The sequence below is a fragment of the Varroa destructor genome, unplaced genomic scaffold (genome assembly GCF_002443255.2).
Source record: "Varroa destructor unplaced genomic scaffold, Vdes_3.0 BEIS01000001.1, whole genome shotgun sequence".
NCBI lineage: Eukaryota > Metazoa > Arthropoda > Arachnida > Mesostigmata > Varroidae > Varroa > Varroa destructor.
The window spans coordinates 13,222,831-13,240,091 of record NW_019211454.1 but is presented as its reverse complement, the minus strand read 5'-3'; the positions used below and the strand labels follow the sequence as shown (position 1 = coordinate 13,240,091).

The 17,261-nt window shown below is 40.5% G+C and overlaps 1 protein-coding gene and 1 long non-coding RNA gene across 18 annotated transcripts in view; one reads left to right on the top strand and one right to left on the bottom strand.

The window, feature by feature from the left end:
- Positions 1–179: 179 nt before the first annotated feature.
- LOC147758284 (uncharacterized) overlaps positions 180–17,261 on the bottom strand; it is a 44,761-nt gene continuing 27,679 nt past the window's right edge. For 7 of the 17 annotated variants that reach the window (XR_015324830.1, XR_015324825.1, XR_015324826.1 and 4 more), the window contains one exon: positions 12,403–14,936. This is a non-coding gene — a long non-coding RNA (uncharacterized LOC147758284). Of the gene's footprint in view, positions 1,714–12,402; positions 14,937–16,719; positions 17,017–17,261 lie in introns of those variants that run through there. The other 10 variants (XR_015324843.1, XR_015324840.1, XR_015324842.1 and 7 more) reach the window with 5 other exon arrangements.
- The window catches only part of LOC111255475 (uncharacterized), a 56,141-nt gene continuing 50,031 nt past the window's right edge, over positions 11,152–17,261 (top strand). The window contains exon 1 of the mRNA XM_086984863.1: positions 11,152–12,010. Within this exon, the coding sequence (XP_086840989.1) occupies positions 11,999–12,010 (12 nt within the window). The 5' untranslated portion in view covers positions 11,152–11,998. The remainder of the gene's footprint in view (positions 12,011–17,261) is intronic.

The window sequence follows — 17,261 nt, the reverse complement described above, 5'->3', positions numbered from 1 at the left end:
GAATTTTTTTGTAAATTGTATATATATATATATATATATATATGTATATAAGTATTGTGTAACTTCATCAAACGATATCAAAAGCAATTGTGTTTCGCAGTGACATGCTGCGTACAAACGAGCCATTCATTTATTTTGGTAGACAGGTGCTACAATACAAGCCGACAAATGTATAATGCTTTTTCTGTGTTTACTTCTTTCCCTGAACATCTGGTCTCTATGGAAGTCTGCCTTCATAAATTATAATAGAATTAGCGTTTTTCATTTATGTGTAAAGCATGTCGACGTATTCTTGAATAGAGTTCTTTTATTTAATTGGGCGTTAAAATTGTCAGTTATCAACCAAAAAGTTTTGACCCGGACTTCCACCATCGATTGTTATCGATCTCCGTTTGTTGTGAACGAACCGCTTGCGTTGCCGTAGTTAACAGGGGTTTATCAGCGGGCTATTACCGCTGTTAATACTCGTGCGAAACGCAAAGTGAGCAACTTTGCTCTAAAGACGATGTCAATGGAGGCCTTGGCATGTTGTGACACCGATGACCAAAGTCCCTCGGCTTATCTTCCTCAGCGCTTACTGCTGACAGCCCAGTGGAATACGTGAACGATGAATAGCGGAGAAAACGAAGAGATTTCGGGTTTGCTTTTTTGGCTGTTAAGTGTCGCGGCCCAGGAAGAGAAATCACGATTTAATAGCCATACAATCGTAGTAACAGTCTCTGTGATGTGATTATAACAATCAATGTCGGTATATCACCGCATCGCAGTGGCGATTGTAACGAAACAGAAATAGCTGAAAATCAATGAAAATATTAGTCACACTGATAATATACCGTAAATTGATAATTACAGCTCAGCTGAAGAAAGAATTGTAAAAGAGAGATCAATTAAAGCGACTTATACGAGGTGCAGGGTATAAAGAGACGAAAGCATGATATTATTAAAGGTAGTAGAAAAGAAAACAAAAGCGCGAGAGAGATTACCTAAGTCCTTTAGTGATGATCTTAATTGGGCGTTAATACGCTGTTAAGTTTGACGTCTTGGAATTAAGCCATCAGGTATTGGTTCGGACGACTGGCTTTTTAAGGCTATGGCAGGAATCGAACTTAGATCACTAAGTGTTTTAGGTTAGGCCGTAACCACTGTACTATTATGGGTACAGCGATGGCGAAATGAGAGAGGTAGGCGTTCGTTAATATATGTGTGGAAGGTGTTTCACCTTCAAGTTTCTCACGCCGCGTCACTCACTGAGCATGTCAGGGACATGCCTCGTAACAAACCTTTTACAGACGGCTATAGCAGTTGACTGACTTGATATATTTTACTGAAATTCACTGCGTATTTTCGAGGTTTAACTGTGCATATAATTTATATACTCTCGATTTAGGTAAAAAAAAATGATGTTTCTCAAAGGATCTGTATACATACATGAAAAAGCGATTTACCTGAACTTTCATTCAAATTACGTCACCGAAAAAATCACGTCGCTCAGATCCACAATCTATCCAGTAAACCAGATCATCATAGCAGAGCTGAATGTCCACTTGGCGAATACCATTCGATCTTCGCTATGCCACCGTCTGTCATTAGCAGTTTAGAAGGGCAATGCCCCCGCGGCTCTTCTGAGCGCTGACATTCCCGGCGTCAGCCAAGACGGATAGGCAAAAAGAAATCTCGCCTGACTATGCCAAGTTCATATGCACACAAACAAGCCTTAGACAGTTTTCGAAATGAAAAAAGAAAGTCAGTCTTTAAAAAGTAAGCTCGACAGAAGCGGCACAGGTTGTCCATGCACAGGTCATCGATTTTAGCAATTTTTGTTGTTATTATGAATAGAGCTCCCGTGCGAAAACGCTGAATTAGGTTCTTTAGCTGACGTTGAAAAGATCGGCTTTTTTTTTTCATGAAAAATACATTCGTCAAGTTAACGTTCATTGCCTTTCTTTTGCGTGGGCCGCGGCTAGGTTTGACCTATATTTTTACTGATTTGGGAAAATATGGACATTATAGCAGCCTACTTTTGTATCGACTTGAACCATTTTGCACGGAAAGAGCCAAAATAGATCTTCGCTGTTGTGTGTGCTTCGAGTCACTGCTAGAAAATTCGTCAGTACCCATCTTCATCAATATAACATCTTTGCTTCTCATTTACTTTACGAATAGATCAAGATACGACAAGCTAGTCTTGTAATATTTAAGTTTTACGTTGCGTGCATACATTTTCTAAGCTACCTTGGTGTCCTCAATTATCTGTCGAATAACTTGCTTGAACAAAAGTTGGCTAAAACATGTTTTTCTCAAGTAGAATCGTTTAGGCGCGCAATGTGCTGTGTCCGATTATGTAAATTTCGCCTAGATAATTTGGCAAGATTAGCGATTAGAATAGACTTGGGCGCTTTTAAACGGAGACAGTTCGTATGTATATAGTTTCCGACGCGTCATCAGTTAAATCGGTAGCTCTTTTCCCAGTCTACTGTAGTTTTCGTGCCCCATACCACGCAGCGACGTCACATGCGGCAGTCCTTTGTCATTCCCATGGCCTATTATGACACAACAATGAGAAAGAAACATATCAAATACTTCGACATTTAGATTCGACAATACATCACAGTAATGTTTTGCCTTTTTCTAAAATATGCCGAGTATTCGACAAAAGTAGGTTGCCGGTGCATTTCGTCATCAGGGTTGTGATCTTAAATTTGTACGGGATTGTTGTGTGCATTTTCCAGCGATAGTTAATTTGTCAATGAAATTATTCGATCATTTACAGAATATACGTAATGAATGCATGAGCTTGCAGCACAGTTGATCTGTGATTGTCTTCTAGTTGTCGTATAAAATTTGCAGCTATAAAAAAGCTCTCACTATAAGTGTATGCCCAAGGCACGGTACCTATTGTGGAACAGATGCTTCGGATAAATGTACGCACTCATGAAATATAGCATTCTTCTCGCCGGACCTCCGATAACAAATGCAGTATACACCGACGATCTCGAATTGTCCGAAAGAGGCTATCTTTCTAGTTCTTCATCTAGTATTTATGTTCTTATGAAGTCAGGCGAACTAAGTTTTTTTTTTACAAACACTATGTGCGTCTGAAACAGCTGGCGGTTATATATCCATTACCCATTGAGCTTTTGTACTAACGAAAAATTAATCATAATAATAAAAACAGTTGTGATTGTCAAATTGTTAATCGGCTGTTTTCTTCTGTAATCTATTACACTTCAACTGAACTAAATTTTAGGTTCAAGGGTTGCCAGTGTTCATAGGGCCTTGACTGTTACGACATCTTACGACATAATCCTCACACATATAACTGTATATACAAACACGGCAAAAACAAAGCTCTAACATCGGATTGATTAACCAGGAAGATTGCCTGTCACCATGTAGTTTTCGATATAAGAAAGGCCCATTGGCTGCAATGATCAGCCGCACACAGGAAGATTTTGACATTACCGATCTTGCCGTTCATTGAAACGAAGTGGTCATAAAGTTAAAATGGTACCGCTATTACAGGATTTCCGTGAAAAAAAAAATAGCAATTTTACCGAACATCCAATACCGTTAGAACATTGTTGACCAGTAGAGGAGGATAATGTTCTGAAGCCAATCGAAATCACACGACTGGCCATGAGACCACTTATAAGAACATTCTCAAATTCGTCATTAGAAAACGTGGAAATAAAGACTTTTATTCCATTGCTTTTGAAGGGGTTGGCCTATTCGTGAATCTTTTTTTTTGGCATTTCCTTCTGCTCGAACAAAATAGGAGCAGGAATATTGAATACCAAGGACCGCAATTCTGTGCGACCTACCTACCATCCAATGAATATGTCTGTTAGCAAACGAGTTTACGGGCAACACCTGCCTTTGCGACAGATTTCTGCCTGATAATTGAAAGGCTAATGTTCCGTATTGGAACTGTGAGCATTTTCGTCGTTTTCTGTCGTTGTTTCTTTGAGAAGTCGAGCCACAAGCAGAAAAGGAAAAAGAAAACTAATCGAACAATTTAACTCATTGACAAATTCAAGTGGTAACCAGGGCCGCATGTATAGATAGAATTTTGACGAAGTAAAATAACTTACGCCGGCAGACACAGTGGCACAAACTAGGACTTCGATGGACGGATTTTGGGATCGTTTTTTGTCTCGCCTCTTTTCTCGCTCAAACGCATTGCTCTAATAAGCAGCGAAAAATGAATCCTCTATAATGTCAATTGTTAAATCACCACTGCAAGCAACTGGAAGGGAACAAGAGTTCTTGTATTCATCTACTCGAACAGTTTGCATGTAGTGGACACCCAAAGCTTAACAATCGGATTTCTAAGATAATTGCAATGCGTTTATCGCGATGAGATTCTGGTCTATCTATGTGATAGGGTATGAAGGTGGCTTTTTATTTTTTTTACTAATTTTTAGGGTGTTAGAAATTGTAACAAACCATAAGCGAAAATGACATCAAACTTTATTAAAGGTTGCCTTCGAATGCAGTCAAATTTAATAAGATATTTGTCAAGTTTAATGTAATGCGTGTGCCCGCCATAATAGCTCGTCATTGTGACTTGTGACTAGAAATAAGCGTCGACGTGCGGCGTTTGTGTGTAAACTTTCATGGATAATAAAATGACGATCAATGTTAAAACATCTGATATAGTAAAAAAAGAAATGTTTATGATAATTTTCAAGGACAAGTAATATAAAGCCTTAGTTATACTAAACAAATATTACAACCAATAAACAAACACTTGTGACTCTTTCACTTATTGCTTATCTGACTGAACAATGCGCCGCTATACGCGATCCGACAGACGTCAGCTTCGCTACGGTTGTCTTAAATGTTAACTACTACTAAATAAAATGGCCAGTGTTTTTTTGTTTTGAAATTTAAATAGCCAAAGTTAATTGCTTTCGGCCAGCGTCAAGCGATGGCTGGACCGAATCGATAATGTTTTGATCAGGGTGCATCGTTTATCTAGGTAGTCAAACACGAGGAGAAAGTTGAGGAAGACAGAAGTCGAAAGGGTCCAATTGTCGCCGTGTTTTTTGCCCCGGCGACGTTAGTCTCTTAGCGATACGTGCTTCCTGTAATACGCGATGCTGAGATTTGCAGACCGGTGGCGGATCAATACCAATCTGAATATCTACGCTAGCCGAAATCTGTCAGGTTACGAACTAAGCCTCAACTATGCTTGCAAGCTTCCTATAAACGCCAATCATGGACGCGATACTGTGTGTCGATTGGTTGGCAAATAAGAGGAACACGCGAGTGCGTTTGTAGCGATTGATTTGGAAAGCAAACACGTGTGCTATATGGAAACTAAATACGGGTCCAATTCAGATCTAATCGTTTCTTATTCGTTGTTTGGAATATTCAATACAATCTATACTATGTAGTAGTGTATTGTACGATTGCGTTATCTATGAACATAGGTTTGGACGACTTGTTAGAAAAACTGCTAGGGCTTGTGCTCTTCAGTATAACTAAAAGGTAAACGAATACAGGGACTCGTATCTTGAATGATCTATTATCATTATCGCAATGAGTAGTTATTAAAACAAGCGTGTATGGCATGATCTTTTACATTACGCCACCGTCTCAGTGTAATTACGTTTTGTGTTAAACATGTGCCCTATTAGATGAGCGTTTTTCGGTTATGTGTCTACTTAAATGTTTTAGGTCGGTATGATACCAAATAGGGGCTTGACGGCGCTGTATCGGATACCTAAACCGTCGTTACAGAGGGTTGCCGGGGGGTTGTGACATAAGGCTTCAGCTCTTGACCAACGATTAGTATCTTCGCGAATGATCCAGTAGATGACTAGCCTGGTCATGTCATCGGGCAAATTACGTTATATTATTTAATCGTTGCCACGTTAGCAGACAACTAATAACTCGATAATTGACAGCAAAAGGGTGTCGCATCCCCCAGGCCATCGTTACTATACCATCAGAAGTCGCTGTCACAGCCGAAAATGTTAAAATCGTTTGGTGTTATTATTTTCAGCTTTTGAACAGAAGCGGGGTAATAGGTCAACTTTGCCCCGTAGACGATCGGAAATTATCCAATATCGTGGGTAAAATTTTAGTGGAGCAATCATCAACCCGCTTGTAATAATCCTCATGCGTTCAGTAATCGTCCTCGTCATTGTATTTGCAAAATTTCGGGTCTGCCGCGTGACGTATGGCAATAATAGGCCAGCGTATCAAAACAATTCGCCCTCTGAACCACGGAATTCCAGTGACTGGAAACGGGAAATAACATGTCACCACCGAGAATGATATAGTCTTAGAAAACCAACCAGTAGAGGCACCAATGACTGGCGAAATTCTGGTTAATTTTAAGTATACGTTCCTTTCACTTGTATAGTGTCAACAGGCCTTAAATGTAGTAAGTACAGGCTTTAACTAAAGTAAATTATGTCGAGTCTTAATGCTTGCGACAATTGCGCGATTTTTACGTTATAAAGCGAGGGTAAAAACCCAGCTGCAAGACTAGAACTGCGGCTTTGATGGCCTGGCTGTCCATGGTTGCTCGGGTAGCACTGATCGGGTCAGGGGTGCGTAAGAAGATCGTTCTGGAGTCGTGCTTCGTGATGACTTACAGAGGCACAGATAAACAGATTAAAAAAACTATGTGCAGGAAAAACGCCGATTCGTTGACGCTTGGGCCTGGATGGAAATGATTCTTTACAGCTATGCCAATATTTTGGATATCATAAAAAGCCATGGAAACTCAAGCGCGTAACAGCGTGGTGGTGCAAATCATTAAGGATCAATGGCGCTCGTATGTTACAATAGTTGAGAATCGTACCTGCATATACGGCTTACTATTTGTTTGGCTTGTATTATTAATGAGATCAATTAAACTTATTGTTATCGTTCAAAAGGACAGATTCAGTAGCTCCACTGTCTAACAAATGGACAACACGCGTGCGATTCTTTTGATAAAACAATTTAGAGGAAACATAACATATAGTCGAAGAAATTCCATCGCGGTAGTAACATAAGCGTACATGTTTTGACAACATTGCTATGTGATGACCTAAGGCTAGCACTGTGCAGTTATAAGCGGACCTTTTCGAGGCGTCTAGATACTGAAGGCGTTAACCGTAAAACACTCAGCAACCGATTGTTTCCGCTTCTATAATAACCTACCTATGCATAAGTACGTGTTCCAGGCGGTAAGCATCTCATTTTCTGCTTCTGTACGCCGAATTTAGATAATAAGTAAAAATATCTAACGGGTTGGTGATGGACCTAAACCGAACAACAATAATTTGTAGCCTGGAGAATTGCTCTTGCGGCTGTTTACCACAGAAGTTTTATTGTTATCGTTGACATTTTACCGACACGACTATTTGTTGCTTTTCCATGTTGATTATCGTCTTGTGTAGAATAATGCATAGTGCGTATGCGTGTTGGTGCGTCCAATCGATTACTTGAGAAAGGTGTTTCTGTTTTGCTTCCATTGTCTATTCTTTTCGCCAGGGTCAGTGGGAATAAATGACTAAGGTACTTTGAGACACCGAGACAACAACCCCACGATTCATAACTCTCTATTGACCGTCCAGTTCACTGGTGCATAAGGCTTAGGGATCTCTTAATAAGGTCTATAACCTATCATATCAAATCCTAGCTGTGCTAAGAAGAAAATTTTCGTATTATATTTTAACGAAAAACATCTAATTTTACTTGTTAATACTTTTTCTACTCAGTGTTTATTACAATGGAATGAATACGTTCCGAACTTAACAGACTCTTATTACGTTTTTAGGAGATATGGGTGCAGTCTGTTGAATCAGCTCATTGAAGATCTAATATATACTTTTAAAGTGAACATCTTCGGACGATGTTTTCATTCGTCAGTATTCTTCTTACTAGTGACGCTGTCAACCAGAAGATCAGTTTCCACTATCGACTATTATCGTTATTATTATTGGTTATTAGTTTGTTTAGGTTTGTTCTTTTCATTAGTCTGACCGTACCATCTGCGTCAGTTTTTCTTGCTTATCGCTTGCTCAGAAGCGGGAATATAAATAGTCGGGTAGAGATCACCTGTTCGGTGAGTAATCACATCCATACTATTTAAGGTTCTGGATTCCTTAGCCGAATAATAGCAATCGACGATATTTTAAGGATGGGTTTTCTTAAATAGACAACATGTTTTGGCTTTTTTTTGTATTGTCGCGCTGTATTCTGGGAAACAGTTCGAGCAAGCTGGTTATCAAAAGATTGATGGGCACCATATAATTCAGAATTGATAGAAAAAAATGCGGCGCCATTTTCACGTCCCGCTGCTGTAGATAATCAGGAAACAATAAACGAAATGATGAGTTCAGACAGCTAACGTATTATGTATATGTGTGTAAGGACACGCTAAATTTGTTAAAGGTAAGAGTCGGCTTGTGCAACTCCTTGCAAAACGCTTTTTCTGGAACTCGTTAATTTTCTTCATTTTACCTATTGCGGAATCCCTCAGGCCAACACATTTAACCAGAACGATAATCGTATATAATCCGTTGGATATTATTTGTGACCTTATTTGACGAGAAATAGCTCAAGACGAGCCTGTTACGACATGCAGCTGTTGAATTACGATCTAGACAACAGCGTAATCAATAGAATTTTTATCGTAATTTCGATACGACTCATGCATTTCAGAATCTAACAGCGGGCTCCCTCGCGGGGTTTACTGCTACCGTTCGAAATCGGAAGGCTGCGTTGCCGCGGTAACCGGTTCCGCTACACAATGTACTTTCGTTCTCATTGGGATCCGGTTCCGTCGTTCATCAACGGGGGCAACAAGGTACCGGCAATCGGACAACTGCTCGACAGTTGTGCCATGTAAATCGATTTATGCTATGCTGCCATATAAACGTTGATAATATATTTCCTTTTTATGGAATTTCTTTTCCGCTGCTGTACATTTTTCCATTTGCCGTTTCATCATCGGTACGTTGTTGACCAACTAGAAGCGTGCGGTGCGAAGCGGCCCTTCGCTATCCGCCGCAAACGTAAATGGGTTTGCCCTCGGAAAAGAAAAACGAATCAACTGTGGGACGGTTTGTGTGTCGCTTCTTGTTGTTCAATTGTGTTTGTGGTGCTGAATGCATATTATGCTCCGATTAAACTACAACAGAACAGTTCCTGTTTTATGTATTTTTCGCTGACTCATAAATGAGGGCTCTAAGGAGAAGCGTACGATAAGTCCATGTTAGTAAAAATATATAGATGGGCACATGATGAAATAATAGGTAGATATTGCTAAAATTAAGAGTGAGATAAATGAATACGTATAAATGAAAATATATTTAATTTATGCCATTTGTCTTAAAATTAAAGACTTTGACAATTCCTCATCAATTTATGTTGGACCAAAACCTTTAGGATTTCTCCCTTTAGCCAGGTGTTTTCCTATTATTTTAGCTTGTGTGTGTTTTTTTCAACCGTATTTCCATTCATGTTACTATCTGTGCGTATCACACGAGTTATACTAATCTTATCACAACACAATTAATTGGTTCGCTCTGCTCCGATTCGCTGTAAATGTCATCCGGATTATGCCATGAACCTATAATGACCCATCGTTAAGCCACCACAAGGGGCTGAAGATCGTGTGCAAAAGCCATGCCCAGATACCAAAGCTATGAAATACAACTTAAACGAACCGTCTTTTGCACCAAAAGAAAATTAGTGAGTTAAATTAAATAACTGTAATCTATGGAATTAGCAGAAGAAGCTGCAGAGTGAGAGATTCTCCTACCGAAAACTAAGGCTGAGCCAAAGAAACTGCTGCTACATGGGACGCGCTAAAGTTCGAGATTACCTATTAGCCAGCACTTCAGTCAAACAGAGTGTCTATTAAAGCTGCACGTCAATCGTTCTAGAAGAAACGTCTTTGAAAAGAGTTACTCATGGGAAAGCCGTTGGAGCCAAGCGCGACTAGCGGGTAGGCTGCAGGACATCGTAATGTCCCCGATTCACCCTTGAACACTGAAATGTTCAATCGATCATAGATGTGGTTAAAGTTGATCACAGAAAAAGAACAGTCGAGGGGAAGTTTAACATGGCATATTTCGCGATGTACCATAATTCTCGTTTTGGCCCAATTACGCTTTTCCAGCCATTAATCTTCGTTGCCATATATCGTAGGACTGCCCGTTTAATTAAAATTCGTATGATGGACATTAGAGCACGGAGAATCAAAAAAGTAAAAGTGTATTTCAATCAAAGGGACATAGCACGACTTATTTACTTTTATATTTTAGAAACTTTATTTATTTAATATTAAAGAAATGTCATGGTACAATGTAAATAGGATAAAAATAACAGGTTTGTATCTGAAACACCTATTACGGACCGAAGAAAAATTCCGCGCTTACGACCTAGTTAACGTCCTTCGCGTCATGTAAATAGTGAAGGTGATCAAGATCTAGCGGCAAAAGCTACTTCATTTGTAGTATAGCTGCTTTATTTAGTTAGCTACTTTGAATATTCTTCTAATATAGTAGAGAATATTCTTTTTCTATTTCTTCTTCTAGATACTTCCAGATACAGGGATTACTAGAGACGGGAGCGAACGATTTGTCTAGACGATGCCTTATTGCTTCTATTAATGTCGTTGTATCTATAATACAAACCACACAATCTTTGCCAACTTGTTAATGTGATAAATTAGCAAGACGAAGATTACTGTGTTGCATTTTTCTTAGACAGATGCGCCTATCAACTACGCATACCTTCTTCAATCATGTTGTCCAGTATAACTGCTTTTGAAGTGATACCGCATAGCTTCACGTTAGCTTGTAAACGTAAAAAAAAATCGCATAGAATAAGCATAATTCTAATAACATAGATATAGCTTCTTTTTCTATTAGGGACCAAAGAGCATCGTAACTTGAGTAGCAGTTCTAGGGATCTTGTAAATGGTGTCTGTTCGTAACTTGAGTAGCAGTTCTAGGGATCTTGTAAATGGTGTCTGTTCGTAACTTGAGTAGTCTGGTTGCAATTTTTAAAAACCTTGTAAGTTATCGGCTTACAAATAAAGCAGAAAAACAATCGATGATGGCGTGCTTACGTGGCGATTCTCTGTTGTCTCTGAGCCACGACCTCTGAAAGATAAATACTGAGCACCAGTGAAAAATCTTTATCAGCTCGGTATTGAGTAAACGATTTCAGATAGATAGTTAAATGTACACATATGCTTGAATCTTAACGATTCAAGATACACACAAATGCATTCAATATTTGCGCGAGCCAACTACGGTTGGGTCGAAAAGTGGACCTCACAACTCTTAAAGAGGTCACAGTGTCAAAAGCAATTAGAACTATAGATAAAAATTGAATCGTAATAACCGCGAGTCGTCAGACTGGTTGTGTCGCATAGTTCGCTAGAAGCACTGCGATAACAGTTAATCGGATAGTATATAAAATAGCACTGCCTATAAGCTCATAACAACTATCTCATATACCCCTTCAATGGCATAAAATCGTCGTGCGTCGACCGGACCCAACTCCTAATTAATTCATTCTAAAACAGCTGTCTCGAGGCAGCGGACGAAGGGGGAACAGTTGCCTGTTCGAACCTCTAAAAACACATTCGCAAGAGGAGCACCAATGACAATAGGAAGGGTGTCTACCTCCACTGGATATTGGGAATACGTCTTCGCAAAGCGTTTGTCTCCCATCTGTGATGGTCAGTTCTGTCACGATCGTCGCCGCTTTCAACTCATCCACAACGTACGCTTGCGCAGACGACAGGTGTTCGTGCGTCCGTGTGTACGTGCGTGCGGCATAGTCGGGTAAGGACGATGCTATAACCACTGCAGTTAAGAGCAGTTCGGACAGCACTGCGGATCAGTGCCGATGTAATGCTGCGTACGCAACGGCGGATCTTTCCTATACCTTTATTTGTGTGAGGTAGCGCGTATTAGAACGGCATAACACAGAGGGAGTGTTGCGAACAGCGAGGTAGCGAACAGTGGTGCAGGTGATGGTCGTATCGGTAAGTATCACTGCGTATGCGGAAAATGTAGAAGTCGGCCGATTTTGAGTTTCTCTGCGTCCATAAAAGCCAGCTGGTGGTTACACATAGAGGCTGTGAACGTATTGGGGTCTAATGTGCTACAGAATCGAAGAATTCGGCAAGTATGGCGACAATGTGCTTTCAACAAACAACGACGAAAAGTTTTGTTTTGATATTGATTTAAGTAGGAAACACAATTAACAAGTGGCAAATATGGGATGAGAAAGTAAATTAAGTTAAATTGGTGCGCGGCGTCAACTAGTTTTTGCTGGTCTTATAGATGATTGTTTCTTACACAGGGTGTTTAGGGAATCGCATTGTCTAGTTTACACCGGACGTTAAAAAGGATAAGAAAAAAAATTGGTGCGTCAACCATTTTACGATGTCGTGGTAGATTTTTATTTCAAACAACATATATCTTTGTCTTAGAGAAACAATGTCTTTATCCTCGTTTGCTACTTGCTTTTCCAGTAACGTATTCTAGGCCGTTAATGCGTCTGGCCGCAATTATCTTGAATGATTATTCACTATGGTATCCAATAGTTTTTCCCATGGAAGTGTTTTACTATCAGAAGATGCGGTGCAAACTTATTACCAACATTACGTAAACCGTATTCGACTAGATTTAAGGATGCCTTCGATAAATACCACGGAGTAAAATCGATTCTTATTAAATAAACCAAAAATTGAGTTGATTGAATTTAGAACTACCTAAGGATCGGAGCCGTATTTTCATCTTTATCTCTCTAATATTTGCTTTCCTTTGCCGAAATATTTCCCCAGGCTGTCAGGCTATAAAGGCGAGTTAATTGACTGACGATCAGGCTATGAATCTCCTACTGTTACTGTTTTTTTTATATTTGTTTCACTATGCAACTGGCGTATGCGACACCCAAAGGGACGCTTGCAGTGTGCGGATTGGTCCCGCACAATTATAGTACAATAATATTGTACCCGACAATATGGCGAAATACCAATGTTTTTACTAAACTTTCTGTATTATTCCATCGTTTGTTTGATAGACCTGTGGCAACCGCGATAGCAATGCGCCACTACACAGTCTCACCAGTCGCGGCAGAGAGGATCACACGGCTCGAAGCAGAAATGAGATATTCCTATAATGTTTTATGTGAAAGTAGTGCTTGCGCTTATCAAGCATCCGAGACACAAGAACGTACCCCTCACAGTTTCTCGGAGAAGTATGATTTATTTCGAATGCGACCATTACAATTATTCTATTGAGCCATGGTGGATTTTGTCTTTCCATATTCCCATTTCTCCAAATTCACTAGACCAAAAGCAGAAGCTTTTCGGCACACGTATCGATGCATGTCCAGACGGGTGCTCCGCCGTGTATATGCTGACGTCTATTCGATGAGAAATTGAACAGCATTTGGTGAGACGAACGGTATTGGGCGAGTAAGCAACAGGCGATGAAACTATTTAGCCGTGATGAACTGTCACCGGGCATCGGAATAACGGCTTCTACGGACCCCGACTTAATCTTTTCCCCGTTTACAACCCACATAAATATATAACTCGTTGATTTTATCGTGGCCATGATGGTATTAATTGCCTATACTTTGATAAGAGTGGCGATTGACTAACAAAAGCCAGATAAGTCGACTGTTTTCGTGCGCCGATTGAGAGCGTTGTTGTTTCTATAATGGGTGAAACGTAAGACGAAGTCACACGGTTTAGCCCGGCCGAAACAACTAATTTTAGTTACAATATTCAATACTGGCTGAGTTATGGACGACCATGGAAATACGTGTTTCAACATATTCGCTATCTCGTTCTATTGCGCTACGTACGTTCTCTTTAGATTTATTTGCCAATTACCAGGGGTAGTGCGAATCTGCCGATAGTAGCTATACACTGCCGGGTTGCGCAGTACGTTCTAAAAGTGGCATAAACGAATAAGTTGTGCTGACCCGGTAACACTCAGGCGCATGGTTAAGACGTTCACGAGAGGTGCCTCCTACCTGCCTTTATTAACAATAAATCATATATTTTTTTCCTATTACATTATTGTTTAGGAGGTTACATGTGGCGGTTGGTGGTAACCCTTAAAAATTCGCTCTATTTCTCATGTCATTGCTTTTATGAGTAGTGCTCATTGCGTCAAATGGCCTCATGTGGCCTAAGAAGTTTGGTCAGCTCAAAAAATGAAAGAAAAGCGATATTTTTTAGGTTGCTAACGCAACGGAGCATTTTTGTCATCTTTTAGGTAATAAAATTATTTGGCCTAAAAGCGGCCAACACTGTGAAATTTCGTTCGTTTATTAACATGTCTAAACTCAGTTCGATGCTCTGATAGGTCAGCATGTTACGGTTATGTCATTCACGCTGGCGCTTGAGATTACTATTGGAAAAGTGCGAACTTAATTGTTGTTACTGGTGATTTATTTAAAGCTCCGCCGTCTTCCGGTGGTTTACATAAGTGTTTTGCTTCTCCTGGCGCGCATCTTTCCCCATCTAATCCCTATCACTTTAGTTCGCTTCGAGCGGGTTTGTGAAGCTATCATATTTTTTTGTTGCGTTAGTTCACTGTTCGGTCGTTACCCTTTAATCTTGTCTCGTCGTTATGCTCCCGGTGCTTTTTCTCTGCCCTCGATCCGCGCTTGCTCTTCCAGTGCAGTGTTCCACTTCATCTTCCCTTTAGTTTCCTTTCTAGCGACTGGCGTTCGGCCCCGTCTACAATATCAGCGCATAGGTAGCAAGCCTGTGGTGTTCCGCCCAATGGAGAAGCCCAGCTATTCTCATTTTCACTTCGTCTCTTTTTGCTGCGCGATCATCCATCCAGCTCGTTCACTTCTTTCGTCATCATTGTCTTCAGCAACATTAGCTTCATTTTCAGCAGCAGCAGCAGCGACAGGATTTTCTGGCGGCAGCAGTCCCGCAGCTAAAAACAAATCAACAACAGGAACATCGCTGGCATTAGCATCCTCGTGATCGGCGTGTCAGACGTTGGTATATTTGCTTGAAACAGCGCGTCAGCTGTTGCTATCTCGGCCGGAGCGATCGTTTTACTATGCCTGCGCCGATATGTAACATATCGTATTCTTTGTTCGCTACTGGTGTTCAGCGCTGCGGCCACCGCTAAATTCACCACGAGGCATCAACTTCGCAGGGAACGCTAGTCGGCGCCACTGCCTTCGCGAATGTGACGGCGTCCGAAAAAAGCGCATCCACTTGCCGACCGCCTTATTTCGCAACTATGCGTGACTAATAAACGACAACAATAACACGCTACAATAATAACAACAACAACAGCGGTAATCGATGCGGGTATTTTTCCAAAAACAAAAAAAAATCGACAGAAAATCAGTAACCAAAATGAACTAAGCACGAAAATGACAGACTGTATTGTCCGCTGTAAATCGTTTTTGAACATATATAAAATGACACCCGTATACAAACATGCGAGTGCGTGTTTGCGATAAATGTTCTAACAGACGTACGATAAAATTAGAGCAGATCTATTACGTTATCTAATCGCGCTACATTTTGTACTGAATTAACAGTGAATAAAGCACGTTTATAGCGAACGTTGTACACGGGCGCCTAATACAGTTTAAATTCGAAACTTAACATATACAGGTCGACTTCGTGTTAAGGCTTGTTTGGCCATGGCAAAATAACCCTTCGTACCAGAAAAAAACCACTATGTACTTGAGCCACTCTTTCGTTCGATGAAATGATGATCACAGAGTGAGGATAATGAATTATAGACTGTATGTGCTAAGCGCGGAAAAATTCATCTTATGCTAACAAATGTACGCAGTTGATAATGTACAGTGGCCAGCTCTAGTGTCGAATGATGAGTGAGAGGTGGTACTCGATACTTAGGCAATCAGAGACGGGTTGTCGTCCTTAACCTTCGGCAAGCGGTATATGTCTATTTCTATTGACATGTCTATTGATAAAAGCTGAATGTCATCGCAGTTTTCACATCAACCCAAAAGAAAAAATCGGTCAAGTTGAACGATCCGCCAAAAAACCCGACCAAACTAGTTCATCTGCCATATTAGTTTAGTTATCGACGCTCATTTTCAATAGAAAACATTACTTACCTCTAAAGTTTAAAGTTGAAATATACACCTATCTAGGCAACATTATGAATCTGTTCTAACTCGACCCAAACGAAATATCGCGTCGATACACCTTCGGGGTGTATTACAAATACATACGATCGCAAATATTTCTTCAGGATTTAATATATCTAATAAAAACGATCTGACGTAAGGCCAATTATGGTGATTCTTTTTACAGGGATTCCTCAGGCCGGTACTATATCCGCCCGGATGTAGTACCGGCCTCAGGAAGAAAGCCCAGAAAAACACGTCTGTGTCCTATAGATTGTCATTGTCATGCTCTCGGAACTACGACAGAGCTCCGTTATAGTCGAGTGGTAACGTGTTTGCATATTAAACTTAGCGACACGTAGTGGTCTAGGTCCGAATTTGGCCGTAGACGCATCGATTGGGCACATTGACCGTAGACCGTTGGCTTCGTGCTGGAAAGAGCCAGCCGTCTAATTAGCACCGCCTAACGGCGTAACTACGATACGTAAAATAGAAAAGAATTTTCTCAAAGACTCTCGAACAAAAAATGGTCCTCGGAGCGGTAGCCCTAGCCTTGCACAGAAAATACGCTTAGCGACACGTCACAACTTGCCGGCCTACCTGTCGTCTTCCTGAACGGTCTACTAGCGCAGACGATGTAAGTCAGATCTCGCAGGCTTACAAATCGTTCTCGCGTGCATTTCTAGAAATATCATATGCTAAAGTGGAGACGATGTCCTCTTTCAGCGTCACACGTTAACCTTCCTATCTTTTTTTTCTATTCGGCTTCTACGAAAACGACCCACTTCAGGCCCTGAAGATGATGGCGCAGCGAGCGGATGCTTCCGACAAGTCGACGTAATCTTTGTGGCAAAGCACTCGAACACCGAGTGTGTCGATCGTAAGCGTCTGTCCACTCTGTGTTCAGCTCAAAGAACAAAAAGTTCTATGTTGAAAGTGAAACTTAATTAGAGTTATCTAAAACGATACATATCAAGGGCGACTAGATATTCTGAAAAGGTCAATGATCCTAAAATAGATCTCTGAGTCTATGTTCAATGGAACATATAGGACACAGGTGTGAATTAAATATATATGTTCCGGGACAGTTGCTGCCAATAGTACTATGTTCTGTAGTAAACAAAGTGGGTCAGTGGAACATA